Here is a 21310-nt window from a genome sequence, read left to right as displayed (position 1 = left end):
CCGTCGAGTTCTGCATACGCTGAAGCCCGAACAATACTGCCCCGGGTACCCCCGTGGCAGGCTATCGGTGGTCAAACATCGACAATGTTCCACACATATGTTGCAACAGTATGTTCCAAAATATTTCATCTGTTTCAGTCTTCTGTTGCAGCAAGTGTTTTCATATTGTAAGCTGCTATATTTGGATATTGCATATGTTTCACACATATGTTGCAACTATATGTTTCATCTGTTTTGAGACGTATGTTGCACTCAAGTGTTTCATATTGCACATGTTCCATGCTGTTTGAAGAGTCATGGGGCGTCGGGGAATGGGGCGCGACAAGCCAGTGGACGTGGCGCGCGGCGCTCTAGGGGCCTACGTCGGGGGCACGACGGGGTAGGGGTGCGTCTATGGGGGCGAGACGAATGGATGGGGATGGGTGCGGGGGAGGGGGGGGTGCGGACGTGTCAGGCGTGCGGCGGCGGCGGGGGGGGGGGGGGGGGGTCTGATGGAAGCTAGGTCCATGTGCATGTGTGTGGGAGCATAAGGGTTGCAGACGCGAGCACGGGCAGAGGCAGTGCAAGAAAGGGAATTTCTTTTGGCTACCGTCCGTACATATGGAATAGATGTTCTGTTAGATTTCTAATAATGGAAGGAAAGGATGAGGCCTATGGCTCGTAGATTATTGCTTCTGAGGTATATCCTACTCATAAAAAATTGCTTAGTCAATACTCAAATAGAACTTTTGAACGAACAAGCAATGTCAATTTGGACAAGTTGTGCTTGCTTGCGTGGACCCTCAAGGATGGTTAGATCACTAGTTCAGCCAGCGATCATATAACCAAGCTAGCAGCATTTCTCTCTCATTCATGCTGCTAGCATGAGGGCTGAGGCTAAGCCTGCTAGTCATGAGAGGTACAAGCAAGTCTATGCCGATGTCTCACTTGGGCAGGAAAATCCTCAACGTGGTGCCTATGCTTCTCGTCTTTTCCTTAGGATTTGTCCTGGGCATGATCTCCGACTCCAAGTTCCCAAACTTCTACATCCCTTTTGTTCCACCAATGCCCTCTCCTGCAATTCCTTTGCCACAGCTTCCTGTGTCATCACCATCCCCACCCTTGCAGCCTATACCGCCGCCACCATCACTGCAACTGCAAGTGGCAGGGGTGATGCGCTTCTTGGGGCCAAAGAGCGCCATGCACAACATGATGGACGAGGAGCTGTTCTGGTGGGCATCCATGGCACCGAAGGTCTGCAGCACGCCGTACCACCGTGTGCCAAAGGTTGCCTTCTTGTTCTTGACAACAGGGAACCTGCCTTTGTGGCCTTTGTGGGAGATGTTCTTCAATGAGCACGATGGCCTGTACTCCATCTATGTGCACACTGATCCTTCCTACACTGGTTCGCTTCCGGAGGAGTCCGTGTTCTATGGTCGCATAATACCAAGCCAGGTACTAAAAAGATAGATAAATCTGTAAATAATCCATTGGTTTAGATGTACTTAAACTTCTAAAGATATGGACACTAGAAAATGCTACACTGCACTGAAAAACCTTAAGATCATCAGATTCATGACCCGCAGATGACCTAGTCTCTTCTTGTGATTGTTCCCATCGAAACAACTCCAGCATTCTTTTCTTTAACAAAAAGCTCCAGCATTCTTATCTACACTTATTTTGTTAATTGTTCTAATCTAGTGACTAGCAGCATGGTTTTTAGCTCCTGCATATATATGTTTGAAATGCAACGACATATTTGGTGGATGCAGAAAACGATGTGGGGGGATATGTCTCTTGTGGCGGCGGAGCGCCGGCTCCTGGCAAACGCCCTGCTAGACCTCAGCAACGAGCGCTTCGTGCTGCTCTCGGAGTCATGCATCCCCCTCTACGACTTCCCCACTGTGCACGCCGTCCTCACCGGCTCCAACACCAGCTTCGTAGACAGCTTTGTGAACCACGACAGCGAGGTGCGCTACAACCCCTTCTTCGCCGACCGCAGCAACATCACCCTTGCACAGTGGCGCAAGGGCGCCCAATGGTTTGAGATGGACCGTGCCCTCGCCCGTGAAGTCGTCTCCGACGACACCTACTTCCCGGCGTTCCGTGAGTACTGCGCTGCCCAGCCGAACTGCCTCATGGACGAGCACTACATCCCAACTCTGCTGAGCTTGATCGGGTGGAGGCACAACGCCAATCGGACGCTCACGTACGCAGACTGGAGGATTGGGGAAGTGCACCCACAGACGTACGGGAGAGATGACGTGACAGAGGATCTGATCAGGAAGATCAGGGGAGGCGCCGGCAGTGGTAGGAACTGCACCTACAATGACGGGGCGAATGGGACCTGCTACCTGTTTGCGCGCAAGTTCGCACATGATGCGCTCGAGCCGCTGTTCCGATTGGCTCCCAAGGTTATGGGGTTTGCGTGAGATGATCAAGATTGTAGTTTGTTACCATTGTAATCCTTAGAAAAAGTGAAAAACAGTTGAGTGCTTATCAGCAGAAGATTCATTGCGTTTTCAACTTCGATGGAAATGGCATTGGCCTCTTTACTTCTTTATATGAGACTTTGGTACTCCTACAATGAATGAGCTTATAGTGTTCGTATGCAAGTTATTAGTCCCTTTACGTATGTGTAGCATTGCAGAAGGCTGCTGTTAGTGCTGGTTTCCCCCTTCTCTGAAAATTTTAAAAAAAGTTCGACTATGAAACATTGGATAGGAATCTTAAGTAGGAGAAGCATCATTTCGGTGGGAGGAAATGGTCAAATGGGAGGATTTTTCTGAATGGCCCCATGCTACTGGCATAGAGAAAGTACGAATCTGATGTTTCTGTTGATCTCTTGGGGAGTTTAGCTATACTGTTTTCAGTTGCCTCTTTTAGATGAAATTTCTTCTGACCTCTCCAGTTACATACCCAAAAAAAATCTTCTGACCATAAATCTTTTTTTTTTCAAAAGATCTGTTACCGGCTTTCATTGATATAAGAGGAGCAAAGTTACAAATGTCCTATGTGGCACAAGCTGCGCCACACCCATTTTGCTTGGGACTCAGATACAGAGTCTTCTGACCAGAAATCAAAGTTGATTAGTAAGTCTCTCTTAGGCCTTCCGCAGTGTGCGAGTGGTGCCCAAAAATCATCGGCCTCCACGAATGAACTCTAGCACCACTCCAGTTAGCTCACAGTGGTATACAATACCAATCATCACTTGTGGGACCCGTCAATCTAGTTAAAAGTAAATAAAAAAGCAGATGCCGTACTCAGCCAGCCTTGCACAGGTCTTGTCGTCTTCATCTCAATGGGTACGAAGGAAACAATATTTTATCAATCTAGCATCAGTTGGCATCGGTGAAAGTACTTGCTCCGCTCTCCGTTTTGTTGGCATCGCTCGAAACTAGCTACACTAGTTGCAATGGAGGGAGTGGTGCTACGATCCTCTCTCTCCTCTTTTAGGCATTACTCAAGAGCAACATTGTGGAGGGCCTTAGGCATCTACAAATGGAATGAAAAGTGGTATATATTATTGCTTGTATGTAGTTCCCCATTGCGGTGCACTTATTATGCATCTAATCTAATCGCGGAAGAGATAAAAGTTCTTAAGATAAGCTGTTTGTGCACACAATTATATGTGGTCTTTCCTCATCACAAAGGGCGTATGTTCTTTTTTTTTACGCTTTACACAAAGTGAATAGTTGTGCAATTTATATATTTGTACCAATGATACCTACTGGAAGCAAAGGGGAGTTGAACTTGAACCTATGGCTCATATAGGTTATTCCTTCCTAGCGATAGGTATCCACGCTGATACTAAATAGCTTACTGAATACTCCAAACTTTTGCACGAACAAGCCATGCCAATTTGCACAACGAGTCAATCTCACAAGCAGAGTATAACCAAGGCAGCTGCTGCATTTCTCTCTCGCTCATGCCGCTGGCTAGCTTGAGACTAAGCCATGAAGGACACAAACATGCCCACACGGGCGCCGCGCTCAGTCGGGAAACTCCTGTACGTGGTTCATATGCTTCTCTTCGTCTCCTTGGGATTTGTCCTAGGCATGGCGTCCATAGCCAAGTTTCCAAACATCTACACCCCTTTCGTTGCATCATTGCCCTTTCCGACGCCACCACTGCCGCCGCCACCTCCACCAGCAGCAACGCCATTGCTGCCAGCACCACAAAACCTACGAATGGGGCTGATGGACTTGCTTGCGCCAAGCGGCGTTATCCACAACATGACCGACGAGGAGCTGTTCTGGAGGGCGTCTATGGCGCCCAAGGGACATCGCACGCCTTACCGCCGTGTGCCCAAGATTGCCTTCTTGTTCCTGGTAAGAGGGGAGCTGCCACTGCGTCCTATGTGGGAGAAGTTCTTTGCGGGGCACCACGAGCTCTACTCCATCTACGTCCACACTGATCCCTCCTACACCGGCTCGCCGCCGCCGGACTCCGTGTTCTACGGCCGCATGATCCCAAGCAAGGTAAGAGTGCGTTAGGTTGTTCCAGAATGGAGCAAGGAATTATTCCAGGTTATCAACGTTATACAAACTAGGCCGTGTTCGTTTGAAGGGGAATGACTGCCGGGAAATAATCCAGGCCGGATTCATTATGTAATTTGAATAAACTTCAGTCAACATGAATGGTTCCTGGCCCGGATTCAGTTGAACTGAACGAGCCCTTAGTGAAGCATTCCAACCAGGAATCGTTCCAGGCCTTCGTTCCGGAGTAACCCAACAAGCCCTAAATGAAATTCTAGCACTGCAAAATGCTCTGCAACTTCGTTCCAGCACAACCATGGATATGCTGCTCATTGTTGGACTGGACGTGCAGGAAACGAAATGGGGACACGTGAGCCTGGTGGAGGCAGAGAGCCGGCTGCTGGCGAGCGCGCTCCTGGACCACGGCAACGAGCGCTTCGTGCTGCTGTCGGAGGCGTGCATCCCCGTCTACAACTTCTCCACCGTCTACGCCTTCCTCACCGGCTCCGCCACCAGCTTCGTCGACAGCTACGGCAACGGCGACTGCCGGGCGCGCTACGACAGGTTCTTCGCGGAGCGCACCAACATCACCATCGAGCACTGGCGCAAGGGCGCGCAGTGGTTCGAGATGGACCGGGCGCTGGCGCTCGAGGTCGTCGCCGACGAGCCCTACATCCAGATGTTCCGCGACTTCTGCGTCGGGCGGTGGCGCTGCCTCACCGACGAGCACTACCTCCCGACGCTGCTCAACCTGCTGGGGTGGACGCGGAACGCCAACCGGAGCCTCACGTACGCTGACTGGAAGCGGCCGCAGGGGATGCACCCGCACACCCACGACGGGGCCGAGGTGACGGAGGAGCTGATCAACAAGATCAGGGAGGACGGCGGCAACCGCTGCTTCTACAACGGCGCCCGCGACGGGATCTGCAGCCTGTTCGCGCGCAAGTTCTCGCCGGACACGCTCGAGCCGCTGTTGCGCTTGGCTCCCAAGGTCATGGGCTTTGGGTGACCTCATGGAGTCATGTCATGGTCAAGATTACAGTACTTCCTAGTTCCTACTAGCACATCTGAGGTCGAAAAAACAGTTGCTTTACTTCCTGGTTCTTGCAATTCGTTATTTAAGCTAAAAGGTTGTGTAGTTGCGTGATGAAGCCAACGATTTTGCACTTGACTTATGCTACTTGAACCACTACTGGTTGGACATGTTTGACCCAGAAGAATATAGAAACAGATCAGAACATGCATCACAACTTATGCATCGTCGTTTACCGTGTGCCTAGCACTTGTGTCAATCCTAAGTTTCCTTTCTTCTACCCGGATCCAGCGACGAAGCCAGCGGGGGGGGGGGGGGGGGGGGGGGGGGGCTACCCGTGCTCCAGCCCCCCCTACGGCCATGATTTACATGGAGCCCGGGCTTAGCCCGGGCTACCGCCATGAGGAGGAAGAAGAAGGCAAGGAGGGGCTAGAGGAAGAAGAAGAGGAAGCCAGCCCTGGCTTCGTCGATTCCTGGCTTCGTCGCTGCCCGGAACAGAGGTCAAGCCACCTCTCAACGTGTTGAGCATCAACGGATGGAACATGGATCGGAGTGATGGTCTGATGGACAGCTGGGATAAATGATGTATGTATGGACAAACCTCGAGCCACCACACCCAGACATTGAGGCGGCAAATATGTTTGTTCGCAGCAGAGTACCACGCCATGTGCCTTACTTTCATTCCCGTTCGAAATCATATATAATATAAGCCCTTTATTTGTGAAGCTTAAAAAGACGGGTCATTCTCACTAAAAATAACTTAGCTAGAAGAAAATAGGATGCAAATAAAGATTCGACTTCATCCTCTCCTTATCCTCTTTCATGAACAGGGCATAAAGTTGGAATTTTTATTTTATTATCTAAAAATGAGTAAAGCTAAATATAATTCGTGTGATTCAAGGCTTCCTATCACTCCAATTTTTGTGACAAATCCAAAGATGCCATGTGACCTTCTTCCACAACTGCGGCAAGGTTAGCGTTAGGGTTTAGGGTTCAGGGGTTTACCTGAGTCTATCGGGCTTAGTTGGATCGCTTGGGAGAAGGTCGGACCAGCAGTAGTGGCGTGTGCGAGGTGAGGCGGCAGTGGTGCCGCCAGTCAGGGAGTGGGGGGAAGACATTTGGACGTGGCAAGGGCAGGAACGTCCTGGTGATAGCCCGATGACCTCCACGGGTTAGTATGGCAAAGTTTGTAGGCGGCGGCGGGGGGGGGGGGGGGGGGGGGGGGCGCAGTGGGAAGCCGTCGAAGCTTGGAGGAGGTGGTGGCAGTGGGGGAGCTCGACTAGAGATGAAGGAGACGGTGAGGAGGAGGCACATCCAATGGATTCTAGGGGTGGCGCGTTGAACGGTTGCGAACCAGTGGCGGGTGAGACGCTGGAGCCTGGTAGGGAGGCAGAGGCGGCAGGGGTGAGTAGGGCGTCATGGTTGGGTCCATGAGAGTAGAGGGAGATGATGGAAAAGATAAGATGGAGCGGAAGATTTAATCTAGCCCCTTTATTTTAGATCTATGGGGAGAAAACGAGTGATGGTTGATCTCAAAACACTTTGTTACCTAGACTGGAGAAAAATGTTTTGTTTGGAAGAGCCTTTGACATGTTCTTCGTCTACGGTTTGATCGTTGACGAGCTCCTCTCTCCTTTTTTTGATAAACGGGCTCCTCTTTTGTCGTGCTCCTAGCCAAGGATACCTTGTTTTTTTTTTTCTCCTCATATAAGATGATCCTTTTGCACAATATTATATGTAACAAATAGATCCGGAGCATAGAAATTGTTGTCTTTGAGAGGTCTCAGCCCAATTTTAGTTTCATCATGCAAGATATTAGAGATGAGGAGTCAAAGGGCTCTGTAGCTTTTGGCCATGACTATTTTGTCGGTCTTTGGTATTACTTAGTTTTTTTTTTTGTGTTTTCTTGGGTTGTAATGGTCACTCCCTTGTAAGGGGTTGTTTAAGCTGCCTAAACAGCTAGACTCCTTATTTATTCTTCTTAGTATAATGATAAGTAGCTCTTCTACGTGTTCGAGGAAAAAAAATCCCCATCGGTAGTTCATAGCGGAAACAACGCAAAGGATGAAACTACGACCCATCGATTGCTTGCATCCTACTAACAACTCGCGAAGTGAATCAGGCCGGCCACGTAGTACACTAGTAGCTTTTGCACGAACAAGCCATGTTAATTTGCAGCGAAAGCAAAGCGATCGGCGCCGTGCGTGAATTCCGATTCCATCAACGAGGCTGCAGAGTAGCAGCCATTGTATAAGGCTGCGAGTGCATCGCCAGGGCAGAGCGGTTCTCCCTCACGCATGCTAGCTTGAAGCCAAGCCATAGCCATGAAGGACACGAAGAAGCCCACGCGGACGGCGTCTCGTTTAGGCGGGAGGCTCATCGGCGTGGCATCCAAGCTTCTCTTCGTCTCGTTGGGGTTCGTTCTCGGCGTGACCTCCTCCAACGCCATGTTCATCCGATACTACCTCCCTTTCATGCCACCGTTACGCTCTAGTGCTGCGCCGTCGTCGTCTTCGCCTCCGCCGCTGACGACGCCACCAACACCGTCGCAGCCGCCTCCTCCTCCGCCGCCGCCGCCGCCGCAAAACCCGCAGCTTCGGTCGGCGGGCTTCCTTTCCCCGAGCGGCGTCATGCACAACATGACCGACGAGGAGCTGTACTGGCGAGCGTCCATGGCGCCAATGGTCCGCCGCACGCCGGTCAGCCGCGTGCCCAAGGTGGCTTTCTTGTTTCTGGTCAGAGGGGAGCTGCCGCTCCGGCCTCTGTGGGAGATGTTCTTCGCGGGTCACGAAGGGCGGTACTCCATTTACGTGCACGCCCACCCGTCCTACACCGGCTCGCCGCCGACGGACTCCGCGTTCTACGGCCGCTACATCCCGAGCCAGGTAACCAAGATCCAGAGCAGTCGATCTGAAAAAAAAAATGTATGGATCAATCTCGTCCTGCACTGCATTTGCAACGACGCAACTACACATTTCATCATCTCGGTGGTTTGATTGCATTGCAGATAACGAAATGGGGCGACGCGAGCCTGGTGGAGGCGGAGCGGCGGCTGCTGGCGAACGCGCTGCTGGACCTGGGCAACGAGCGGTTCGCGCTCTTGTCCGAGGCGTGCATCCCGGTGTACGACTTCCCCACCGTGTACGCCTTCCTGACGGGCTCCGACACCAGCTTCGTGGACTGCTACGAGAACGGCGGCAGCCGGTCGCGGTACCGGCCCTTCTTCGCCACCCGCAACATCACGCTGGCGCGGTGGCGCAAAGGCGCGCAGTGGTTCGAGATGGACCGCGCGCTGGCGCTGGAGTCCGTAGCCGACGACTCCTGCTTCCCGGCGTTCCGCGACTTCTGCGTGGGGCGGAGGGAGTGCCTCATCGACGAGCACTACCTGCCGACGCTGGTGAGCCTGCTGGGGTGGGGCCGCCGCAACGCCAACCGCACGCTCACGTACGCGGACTGGAAGCGGCCCGTCAACCGGCACCCGCACACCCACGGCACCGACGAGGTGACGGAGGAGCGGATCAGGGAGATCAGGGAGGAAGGCGGCAGGCGTTGCTTCTACAACGGCGCCAGGAAGGGCATCTGCAACCTGTTCGCGCGCAAGTTCTCGCCGGACACACTCCAGCCGCTGCTCCGGCTGGCGCCCAAGGTCATGGGGTTCGGGTGACCTGCAGACGGTCGACCAGAGCAGAGAGAGTGTACCATAGCATTCTACTATTCTTTGCGTCGTGGCTGATCGATCCAGATTGAGCTGGGATCACAGGTTGCAGACGGTCCAGCATCAAGAGGAGAATAAACTCGAATTTTTTGCGAACCATATACACCGTATCATGAACACCTCGTCTGTCAACCGATAACATCATGGTGCTGGGCTGCTGGCTGGGTTCACGGCGACATGGCGTAGGCACGTTGTAGTTGCGCGGCGTGGCGTGGTGGTGGCCTGGTGGGTAAGGCCGTCTTAGGCAACGCGGGCGGAAGGCGGAGCACGGCGTGGCGTGGTGCTTCCCTCCTCGGCACGGGAATCGGAGGGGAGACCGGGAGAGCGGAGGTTCCGGTGATTTGGGCGGAAAAGGCGGGCCTTGGTGGAGGAGCTTCACTTTGTTCACTCGTGCTGGGCCGGACCTCGGTTTGGTTATTGCTGGGCCGAACACTTCCTACTTGTTGAAACGAGCTCGAGCTAGGATAGTGGGTGGAAACTGTCAGCCCATAAAATGGTGAGGGCTTCTTAATTTGAAGGCCTACCATTAGTCTTCTTTTTTAAGAAAAGGAAATTTTATTCCAGTATCTACGTAAGTTATACACTTAGAATTAACCATTCGTTATTATATTTTCAAGCCTCTAGCTTATATTAAAACAAGCTCTCAAATGGCAAGTAATTAAGAGCAATGAGACACCAAGGGTATTAAGAAACTACAAATAGTTGGTGAAGATCTCGATTATCATAGTCTCCGGCGTGTGATACTGATATGCCCACTTCAATCTAGGCCCATCCTTTGTTGGATTTATTATGGGCTAGGCCCATTTATATATCTAATAAATTAATAACTCTATGGCTTGTAATTGTGGGTATTATTATTTGTACCGGATTGGAAGTTAAAAGGACGTTGACTTAACTTAAATGATTGGAATGGATCCGTCTAATTTGAGAAGTTGAGAAACGGACAAGGGCGTGCCACACGCGCGCGTGGCGTGGCGAGGCAGGCGTGGTGTGGTGTGTTAATTTTTAGCACCCACTAACTCGACCTGACGCTTGATCTCCCTGAGTCTCTCGATCTTCCCGGCGCATGCCTCCGAGGCTTCTCGGCTTCCCTTGCGATTCTTCCAACTCCAGATAAAAGAGAGAACACATTCCAGAAACAAAGTTCAGTTGCTTGATAGCTTTCCTCATCTCGTAACTCTGCGCGCACGGAGGAGCGAGAGGGCAGGTGCCTCCGAAGCCCTTGTCGTTCGGGACCTTGCACGGGGGATCGACAATTAGGTTTTTGGGGAGCGTCTACGTGACTGCCCAAGAGTCTCCGTCTCTGTACGTCGTCTTCTTCCCGATCACCGGCGTCTCCTTCCTCGAGGAAACATTTTCTTCTCCTACAGCATGTCGACTTCGGAATCATGGACGGGAGGGTATGATCGTTTCATCTTTTCTCAGTTTGTTCCATATGTCCAGTCTTGCCGTTTTATAAGATGTCTTATGTCTGTTTCTGTCAAATATATGCTCTGCGTATGTGCTTTATTGTTACAGTCATGTTGCTTCATATGTAGCCTTATACTTGTTGCAAATATGAGATGTATATCATGCCAGTTTCTCTCTGTTATGATTTATGAATCAAGTTCACATATTTTTTATTTTCATATGTTTCACATGATACATGATCTAGCATGTATTTTCACCATGGATATAATCGATATCATGATTTCAATAATTAATATTTCTTTATATGTCATCATCATGCTGTTAAATTATGGAATTAAAATGATATGGAAATTGCCTATTATTCTAACATCCTTCTCCTTTGGGAGGATGGGACGAAAAGTGTGCCTAAAATATAAGTATATAACCTTGAAAATAACCTGTAAGTAAAAATATATACAGCCTGTTCGCTTGCTCGTAAACGATCGTAAATTTCTAGCCAGGAACAGTATTTTTCTCTCACACCAAACCAGCCAGCAGTAAATAATCCACGATACAATACGGGCTCCCGAACAGGCTGATAATCTCTGGTAAGAAAAACACGTCATTTTAGCTCGACCAAATAGGCGAAATGGTTGTACTTGCTTCTACACAAACTTTAGACTATAAATTTGAGTGTTGTTACCAAGGTTCAAGAAAATTCTGTTGTTTGCCTTATTGGTGGTCGTTAGCCAAATTCAATTTGAACCACTCTCCAAAAAGAGTGCGCCACATGACAATTGAATAACAAGCGTCGAATGACTATTAAACTGCAAGGCTACATTGCTTATATTGAGGTTCTGCTTTATTGAATCCTGTTGCTGTTGGTTATCTAGTTTCCCATATGCTTTCGCAACCCACTGGCTCCATTTAACTAAATTGCCACCAGCTAGTATCCCGCGGAAAGCTACATTAAGTGGTGTATATATGAAAGTATGAGCAACCAGAATGTATTTTTTTTCTAGTAATATTATTTAAAGATGAACATTATTATTTAAGGGTAAAGTTTTCTAACTGCTTCTTAAGGACTTACGAAAAATGTGAAATATGAATTTTCAGGTCTTCTATGTTTTCCCAATAATCTCACTTTTAAAATACTTGGGTCCAAGAAAAAAGGGTTAGGTCTGCAGAGGAGTGATTTCTAATTATTATTATTATTATCATTTCCAAACAAGTAGCAGGTGTCAGGTTTTGTTATTGTGTTGTGTATCATTTCCCAATACGAAGGAATAGCCTCCAACAGCAGCTGTTCAGTCATGTGGGAAGTGCATCTAGCTCTGTTCGGTTGTTATTAAAGTCGGATGAAGCTGTTTTGTTGTGGGAGAAAAATACTGTAGATTCTAGCTGATAAGCCGGCTGATAAGTTCAAGCGAACAGGCCGATTCGGTGACGGTTGATAAAATTTGTCTTCCGGAGAGAGTACATCTAACTATCCAAGATGCATTTAGAGCGTCTCAACCAAATTTGTGAAAACACCTCTTAATTTATTTTTACAAAAAAGATTCTCTCAATTTTGTATCTAAACTTTCTAAAATTAAATATTTGTTAAAGAGTCTGGTCTCCAACTCTTAGATATATACTCCCTCCGTTCGGAAAAGAATGTAATTCTAACATAGTATCAAGTTAAAGTATTAACCAATCATATATAAAAAGTAGAAATAGTTATTGACATTAAATAAGTATAATTAGATTAGTCATGGAATATATTCTCATTATATACTTATTTGATGTCAAGAATATTAATACTTTTACCTATCTTTAGTTAAAATTTGGACACTTTTACCGATAATGTATCCAGAATTTCATTCTTTTCACGACACATGTAGTATTGTAGGATCTCTGATACGCCTAGAGGGGGTGAATAAGCCTGAAAAAATTCAACTCAAACCGAAGTCAAATTCACCCACGGCACTGCCGCTCTTTGAGCACGGCACTGCCGCATCTGCAGGAGAGATTAGTTCACACTTCAAAACCTTCCTAACGAAATTTACATCAGGTATATTTCTTAGCTTTCTGCATGGTAGTAGATCACGGAACGACAACTGAAAGTGGTGGGAATACCACACACAAGTAGATCGGCCTTAAACTCTAGAAATCACCTCAACAACAATATGCCATGCAAGTAATGTAAATTAAGCACAAGTGACATAATGATTTATCATGTGGTTCGGCTCGCCACCAAGGCTTGTCTACCTCCACGTTGTTAAGGTTAGCCACTAAGGCTTAGAGCTTTCTAGCCCTTCCTCATTCTCAAGTCAAGAGACTTATACTCTTGAGATGGGGGGTGAGTTTACTAGCTTCAAGAGATGGTTATAAATTTTTCAGAGCTGTCACACAAGTTGGCAAGCTCCACGGGCGACGCTCTAGCCGGCTAGGAGCCAAGCTCCAAGAGTAACAAACACAACTGTCGGCCAAAACATGAACCAAGTGCTCTTTAAAGTTTAGGAATCAATGGAGCTGCTCTCTAATCAAGTTTGTGATCCTTTTTCTCAAGAATTGATGGAGAAATCAATAGATTTGCTTGAGGGCTTGAGGTCAACAATGGAGTGAGAAAGAGAGAGCTCCTGCTCTATTTTGGGCGTTCTGAAGTGACAAAGAAGAGAGCTGGTTGGTTTCCGTTGGGAAGTCAGGGGAAAGGTATATATACGCCACAGCCCCCAATGGTCACTTAAATCGCAGATAGCTGTTAGAAAGGAAAATGAAAAGTATATATACCTCTAGACCCAACGGACACCACACCCAAGGGGTCGGGTGAAACGAAGCATGCGGCCTCGAGGTCGGGCGAGGCAGAGCCCGTGGCCTCAAGGTCGGACAAGACGAAGCCCGCAGCTACGAGGTCAGGCGAGACAGAGCCCGCACCCAAGGGTCAGGCGAGCCGGATCCCATGATCAAGGGGTCGGTTGAACCGGAGCCCGCACCTAAGGGTCAGGCGAGCCGGATCTCACGACCAAAGGGTCGAGCGAGACAGAGCTCGCACCTAAGGGGTCGGTTGAGACGGAGCTCGCCCCCAAGAGGTCGGGCGAGCCGGATCCTATGACCAAAGGGTCGGGAGAGCCGGAGCTCATGACCAAGGGGTCGGGCGAGCCTCTCTTTAAGTGTGGCAGTACCGCACTACGCAAGACAGTAAGGGTAATAGTGAAGGTAGACTGTCTTGGCTGTGAATCTGAGGATGCTTGTGGTTGTTTGAGCACTTGGTAGCACATATTAGCTTAAGCATTGTGCCCCTTTATAGTATGGCTTTTCCTATACTCAAATTCAATATATCAAAGAATTTAAACCTCCTTTGAGTTTGAAGTCATCTACATTTATAATTGGGGGCAATTAAGGATTGATTGCACTTTCAATCTCCCCCTTTTTGGTGATTGATGATAACCCAATTAGAGCTTACAAAAGATATGAAATAAATGCTGAGACTTTTGAGTCATGGGTGTAGAGCCCCTCCTAATTATGTGAATAGAGAATTAAATTTTTAAATTGGCATAAGAAGCCAAGATTCATATTTTAGTGAAAGTGATGGTGCTCCCCCTACATCCATGCTCCTGTGGGGTGCTACATACTGTGTCAAGTATATAAAATGTAATGCAAATGACAGTCTATGCACAACATGGTTTACTGTTGCAGTTGGATGCGGCACTGCTGCACTTGCTGTAACAGCACAGATCAGAATAGACACCACACAACATGTGATACATATAAAGATATATATTCTAGCACAATTGTATCACAAAGCGACAGCAAAGATTAATATGTATTCATATCCCACACAAAGAAGTCAAATAGTAGCATTATTTCACAATTTAGAGTTTTGAGTGACTCTCAAACTTTCCACCTAGCAAAGACTAACACTCATCGAATAGGACATGAAGTGCAGCTGCTGACCATGGCATTGAAAAGTTCTTGTTGACCCCTCTAATTTTCTCCCTATTTGGCATAAAGCACCAAAAAGAGAAGAAAAGAAGAAAGATCAAGACCTATTCATCATCTCCCTAGATGTCTATCCAATCAATATCATCACCTCCTGCAGCAATCCTAGCACCACCATCACCATCATCGTCGTCGAAGTCAATACGTGCATGGCCCTAACGATGAGTAGTGGTGGTGTATCGAGTGAAACTAGTGGAATGCCTCGGCTCCTGTCTCCGATGGTATCCCTTTAGGGTCTCATCCCAATCTGCTACTCGTCCCTGCTCCTCCTCATCATCATCCTCATCATCTGAATCTATGTCGGAGAGACTCAGAAGGTCAAACTGTGGAGGAGGTGGAATAGGTGGAAGGTTGATGAGGACATGACACCCATGCATATAACCATGTTTGGCGCATGGTATGGAGCGATAGGAGGCCAGCAAGGGTGTCCAAGTCAAGAAGGAGGTCCGAGGCTAATTCGGTTCGAGTCCCCGAGGTGAAGGCCCAAAGCAACTCAAGTTCGAGTCTGCCTCGGCCTTCAGGACCAGTCTGCCTTAAACTGGTCATCCAGGACGCATCCGGACTCCATTTTGGACAATCCACATATGGTTGAAAAGCTAATTTGATAAGGAAGCCAATGCAAGTAGTCTGACATCAAAAGCCAATCGGAATCAATGAGAATCATCGAAACAAGTCAGCATTCAAAATCTATTAGGGTACTGCGACGCCGTCTTTTAGTCTGTTTGACCGTGTATCGTGCTTGGGCCCATTAGGGGGCACGTCCAGGGGGGTGATGCCCAAGACTCTATAAATAGTAGTCGTTGCTCTCCTTATGGTTTGGGTTTTTATTTAGTTCTTGATTTCCTTATGAAACAGACATCATTTTGCTGCAACTGTGCTGCTAAGGCTACTTGCTGTGAACCAGTGCCCTAGTTCTTGACCGTATTCGCCTGTGGCGATTAGTCCTTTCGAATAAAGACTTGAACTCCTTCTTGTTATCATAAGCCTCATATTTATTTGCAATTTCAGATTGCGTTCATCCTGTTCTTACTTGTGTTCTCGATTCGCTTGTAGGAAAGCCTTCTCGACGAGGTCAATCGCGTTCGCGTGGTTGATAACCAACGGAGCAGTGGTGTAACGGTTGCAGGGGTCCGAATCAATCTTGGTTCGAAGCCTAGATCATGAACGTCGAGTCTCCACCAATCGACGCTATCATACCTTTATGAAGATCAGGCCTAGTCTACATTAAGTGGTATCAGAGACCTTGTTGCCCATTAGGTATAACTTTGTTTTCTCCTTTAGATTGTTACTGTTTTTGCATTACCTATAGTCCACAAAAAGCCAAAAAAATATATATACCACCACCTATTCCCTGTCCTATAGCCTCGTTGTGCCGTGCAATTTCGTCTCTATTTCGCGTTGTTGAGTTTGTGTTCTAGGGCAAGTTTTGGTTGCTGATTTTAGATCGTTTTTAAGTCTAGTTTGTGTTTTTCCCTTTGTTTTTTATCATAATCCGTGAACACATTCAAGTCTTATTGTGTTTCCTTTATATCCATCAAACTCTAGTCCACGCCATCTAATTTGTTACACTTGTCTTCAGTGTTTTCATTAAATCCTTGCTGTCGTGACCAATTTTGCGCACATTGTTCCCGTTTTATCCTATAATTCGGAGTCAGTTCGTAAAACTGGTCTAGTTTTTGCATACAAACTCGGATTTCGACGTTCTATATATCAAAATCAATCAAAAAATTTCAGATCTATCTGTCCCCCGCTTTGTCGGGTTTAGAAATTTTTATTTTGGTCAAAACTGGTCACAAGATCATTTTTTCGTGGTCACAAGCTTTTTGTCGATTTTGAGCACATCTTCTAAAATTTCCACAGGCCACACCTTTCACTTGTTTAAGCTCATATTTTCTGTGGTTGCTTCTTTTGTGCTCCTAAGTGAAGAAAAAATATCAAAAAATAAAAAGAAAAAGTCAAAGAATCCCAAAAAACAACGACAATCCAAAAATAGAGAAAAAAGAGAGGAGCAAAAGTGGAACAATATCTAGAGGAGCACATAGAGAGCGACATTTGAGCTATGTTTGCGTGTGTTGATTTCTGCCTTGTTCCTAATCATATTCCTGCTGTTCACATCACTTGATACATCTGGTACTTAGAAGATGAGTAGGCCAGCAACTAAGATAAGTACTTGGGATACTTATTTAGTTTTGCTATTCAGTTACGAATATTGCTATTCCTTGCTACTATATTGTGCCTGTCCAAGCTCCACTTTCTTCTAACCAAGTACAGGTTCACCTTACAACTGTTACACTCAAGCTACAACGGTATCACAATCACCAACCGATTGCACCGTCTGTTGCTTTGGTAAGAACACTTGTAAGACCGTGGTAAGACACTTGAGAGTTGAGTGCCTTATTTTTTCCTTGTCCACAACCTAAGTAGTTGATAGGGATAATACTTTTGTATTATCTTTTGCTATCTTCTAACAATGATAGGTTGTTCATATCCATCGACTTATGATGGTATAGGTGCTGATGAGTATATGGAGTGGGAAATTACCATCGATAACATATTTGCTACTCGTTTTATGTGTCCAAGGAGGAAGGTAAAAAATGCAGCTAGTGTTTTACGACATTCTGCTTTATCTTGGTGGGACTCTTTTGATCCTTCTGATAAACCTCAAACTTAGAATGATATAAAACTTCTTATGCGAGAAACCTTTGTTAACCCACCTCCTATTTTGACTTCATATGATGAAGTACACCATTTAGTGGAAGAGTTTGTTGTTATTCCTCTTGCTATGACTAACCTTCTGTAGAATAATATACATAAGCGAGAGGATGACATGGAAGAAAATGAGGAGCTCACAACCTCATATGCAAATTCAGAACCATCACTTCACAATACACCTATTACTCTTGCTGAGAACACAGGTAATGCCCATGGAGCTATACTCACGGAAGGTGAGAATTGTTTTAATGTACTAAATTTTTCCACAAACCATGCTATCATAGAGCAATTGTTAGTGGAACCCTCTCTTGATTTATCTTTGTCCCATGATAATTTGCTTGATGTTCCTTGTGATAAAGATGAATTGGTTGATGATGCTTCAGTTTTACATGTTTTAGAACCAACCACTTGTGCTGAAAATAAATATGTTATTCATATTGCTACTAAAACTGATGAGCTCAAACTATTGCCTTCTTTACATACTTTGGGTTATATTGAATTTGATATTTTGTGTAACCTAGATTGTTTGGAGGAGAGCCTTTTTAAATCTGCTGATTTGTCTTGGTTTTCTAAACACACATATCATGTTATTGGCAAATATAACAACAAGGGACAATATATGATACATCGAGTATACATTCGTAGTAATATGAATTTTCCTTTTGTTGTACAAGATTATGATCGTTTAGAGGGCAGCCATAATAATACAAACATTTTTTCATGTTCCTCAAAGAAACAAGTTCACTTCCAAGAAGGGAAGCATTGTTGGTTGCTATCTATGTCTGCTAGACCATCTATTCCTGCATTGTCTTTGGTTAATTCTAATCTTTTGCAGGATAGTGTTAACATACATCGTGTGCATTGGGATCATGGAGTCTACATGCTTGCTGAAATTTTTATGCGAGATGATATGCTAGAAACTTAGATACATGGTCACATTCCTTCTCACAATTATTTTAATTTCCTTTGTCTTTGCAACCCCGTTCTCCTTTATGTTGTGCAGGATCAGTTTCAAGCGCAATCGACACCGAGGACGGCTTTTTGTCAAGAAGGGGGGGGATGATGAGGACATGACACCCATGCATATGACCATGTTTGGTGCATGGTATGGAGCGGTAGGAGGCCAGCAAGGGTGTCCAAGTCAAGAAGGAGGCCTGAGGCTAATTCAGTTCGAGTCCTAGAGGTGGAGGCCCAAAGCAACTCAAGTTCGAGTCTGCCTCGGCCTCCAGGACCAGTCTACCTTAAACTGGTCACTCAGGATGTATCTAGACTCTGTTTTAGATGATCCACATATGGCTAGAAAGATAATTTGATAAGGAAGCCAATGCAAGTGGTCTCATGTCAAAATCCCTTAGGAATAAACAATAATCATCGAAACAATTCATTGTCCAGAATCTACCAGGGTGCTGCGACACCGTCTTTTGGTCCGTTGGACCGTGTATCGTGTTTGGGCCCATTAGGGAGCACGTCCAGGGGGTGACATCCAAGACTCTATAAATAACAGTTGTCGCTCTCCTTAGGGTTTGGGGTTTTGTTTAGTTCTTGATTTCCTTATGAAACAGACATTGTTTTGCTGCAACTGTGCCGCCAAGGCTGCTTGCTGTGAACCAGGACCCCAGTTCATGATCTTGTTCGCCTGTGGTGATTAGTCCTTTCAAATAAAGACTTGAACTCCTTCTTGTTATCAGAAGCCTCATATTTATTTGCAATTTTAGATTATGTTTATCTCATTCTTGCTTGTGTTCTTGATTCACTTGTAGGAAAGCCTTCTCAACGAGGTCAATCGCGTTCGCATGGTTGATATCCAATGGAGCAGTGGTGTAACGGTTGTGGGGGTCTAGATCAATCTTGGTTTGAAGCCTAGATTGTGAATGCCGAGTCTCCACTAATCAACGCTATCATACCTTTCGAAAGATCGGGCCTAGTCTACATCAAAGGTACTATCCATGCTGCTGACGCTGCTCAAGCTGTGTATCATACGCTCTGTCAGCTACATAGGTGCACTTGTCGAAGATTGCCTTTAACCACTTGCCAAACTTCTTCATCTTGCCTCCTCTATGAGACTTAGAGTGGGAAGACCCAGGGATATCTACATGAGCATGAGGGCTCCCCGCTCCCTGAGTAGCTATAGCTAGCTGGGTCTTCTCAATTTTGTAGATGGTGTGCATCCCATCCTTCAAAAAATAAAATCTAGTGACCTTCTCAATCATGAACATGAGGTAAGAGGCATAGGGTAGCCTCCTCCTCCCATCCTCCACTACAAATCTCAACTCAATCCATATGAATCTAGGGACATTAAATGTATCCTCACCTGGAGCAAATCTAGCCAACACATTTCTCACATAGCCATTCATATCTAAGGCTGCTCCATGCTTTGGGTTGATGGTGTTCCTGATGAGGTTGTTGAGGATATAATAGAAGCTGTGTAGACCACTCCTCTTGCCATCTACAATCCTTCTATCTGTCCACATGTAACTGATGTCACAGATCTCATCTCGAGGCTCATCATGAATGTAAGTGTAATCTCTGTGCTCCTCTCCAAAGCCAAGAATCCGACTGAAAGTGACAAAGTCGACTCGGTAGTGCCGACCATCAGTCATCCAATGAATCTCATTAGAGGTCTGGTCATAGAAGTATGTGGCATGAAACTATGCAAGGACCTCCTCATTACAGTTGAAAGGTTCTAATGGCTAGAGGGGGTGAATAGCCTATTAAAATAAAATCTACAACAACTCTTAATAAACCGGTTAGACAATTATGAGGTGAAGCAAATGTTACGCTAGCCTACTAAAATAGCAAACCACCTACCACAATTCTACTTTATATAGTTTCTATCCATATAATAGCTATGACACTACACTAAGTTAGTGTGCTATCAAAAGCTAACTAAAGAGCCACACTAACCAAACTAACAAGCTCTCATAACTAGCTACACTAAAGACCTTGACAACTAGTTTGCGGTAATGTAAAGAGAGTGAGCAAGATGTTTATACCGCCATGTCGAGGAAGGAGCCAAACAATCATAAGAATGAATACCAATGAAGACCAATCACCTCAGAATCAAATGATGAACATAATGATTTTTTACCGAGGTTCACGTGCTTGCCGGCAAGCTACTCCTTGTTGTGGCGATTCACTCACTTAGAGGTTCACACGCTAATTGGTATCACACGCCAAACCCTCAATAGGGTGCCGCACAACCAATCACAAGATGAGGATCACACAAGCCACGAGCAATTCACTAGAGTACCTTTTAGCTCTCCACCGGGAAAAGGTCAAGAACCCCTCACAATCACCACGATCGGAGCCAGAGATAATCACCACCCTCCACTCGATGATCCTCATTGCTCCAAGCCATCTAGGTGGTGGCAACCACCAAGAGTAAGAAGCAAATCCTGTAGCGAAACACGAACACCAAGTGCCTCTAGATGCAAACACTCAAGCAATGTACTTGGATTCTCTCCTAATCTCACAAAGATGATGAATCAATAATGGAGATGAGTGGGAGGGCTTTTGCTAAGCTCACAAGGTTGCTATGTCAATACAAATGGCCAAGCAAGTGAGCTTGAGCTGGCCATGGGGCTTAAATAGAAGCCCCCATGAAATAGAGCCGTTGTACCCCTTCACTGGACACAACACGGGGTGATCGGACGCTCCGATCATATTGACCAGACGCTGGACCTCAGTGTCTGATCACGCAATCCGTGCCACGTGTCCCCTCTCTTCAAATGTTGATCGCCCGATCTCAATGGTCAAGTGACGACTGGACGCAGCAGCTCAAAGTGACCAAACGCTGAACCCTAGAGTTCGGTCATTTCTAGTAAGCATCCCACCGCTGCCACCACAGTTGCAGAGGAGGGACGCAGTGCCGAAGCGGTTGTGTCCCTGTTCGAGGTGAGTGTTTTTTCGGTGGAGTAGGCAGCATCTCCCATTCACTCTTTGGTCGTATGCTGACCTTATCGGTGTTTTGCCTTCAGCCAAAAGCGTCAGGCGGAAGTGCCCGCCCTAGCGCCACGTAAGGCG

General features: G+C 46.7%; 3 protein-coding genes across 3 annotated transcripts; all 3 read left to right on the top strand.

The window, feature by feature from the left end:
• The first annotated feature begins 891 nt into the window (after positions 1-891).
• On the top strand, positions 892-2411 carry LOC136460339 (glycosyltransferase BC10-like). The gene is made up of 2 exons (XM_066460077.1): positions 892-1434; positions 1752-2411. The coding sequence occupies exons 1-2, from the start codon at positions 892-894 to the stop codon at positions 2409-2411; spliced, it is 1203 nt and encodes a 400-aa protein (XP_066316174.1).
• A 1524-nt stretch (positions 2412-3935) lies between these two features.
• LOC136457818 (glycosyltransferase BC10-like) lies at positions 3936-5466 on the top strand. The gene is made up of 2 exons (XM_066457825.1): positions 3936-4460; positions 4810-5466. Exons 1-2 carry the CDS (start codon positions 3936-3938, stop codon positions 5464-5466), a joined length of 1182 nt encoding a protein of 393 aa, XP_066313922.1.
• A 2348-nt stretch (positions 5467-7814) lies between these two features.
• Positions 7815-9154, top strand: LOC136457817 (glycosyltransferase BC10-like). Its single transcript, XM_066457824.1, has 2 exons — positions 7815-8375; positions 8498-9154. The coding sequence occupies exons 1-2, from the start codon at positions 7815-7817 to the stop codon at positions 9152-9154; spliced, it is 1218 nt and encodes a 405-aa protein (XP_066313921.1).
• The last annotated feature ends 12156 nt before the right edge of the window (positions 9155-21310 follow it).

The sequence above is a fragment of the Miscanthus floridulus genome, chromosome 6, assembly GCF_019320115.1.
Source record: "Miscanthus floridulus cultivar M001 chromosome 6, ASM1932011v1, whole genome shotgun sequence".
Lineage (NCBI taxonomy): Eukaryota > Viridiplantae > Streptophyta > Magnoliopsida > Poales > Poaceae > Miscanthus > Miscanthus floridulus.
The sequence above is the reverse complement of the archived record's forward strand: the minus strand, read 5'-3'. Positions and strand labels throughout refer to the sequence as shown.

Coding starts and splice junctions, on each gene's coding strand:
- LOC136457817 (XM_066457824.1), top strand. CDS start 7,815: ATGAAGGACACGAAGAAGCCCACGCGGACGGCGTCTCGTTTAGGCGGG. Junction 8,376..8,497: donor GCCGCTACATCCCGAGCCAG/GTAACCAAGATC, acceptor ATTGCATTGCAG/ATAACGAAATGGGGCGACGC.
- LOC136457818 (XM_066457825.1), top strand. CDS start 3,936: ATGAAGGACACAAACATGCCCACACGGGCGCCGCGCTCAGTCGGGAAA. Junction 4,461..4,809: donor GCCGCATGATCCCAAGCAAG/GTAAGAGTGCGT, acceptor CTGGACGTGCAG/GAAACGAAATGGGGACACGT.
- LOC136460339 (XM_066460077.1), top strand. CDS start 892: ATGAGAGGTACAAGCAAGTCTATGCCGATGTCTCACTTGGGCAGGAAA. Junction 1,435..1,751: donor GTCGCATAATACCAAGCCAG/GTACTAAAAAGA, acceptor TGGTGGATGCAG/AAAACGATGTGGGGGGATAT.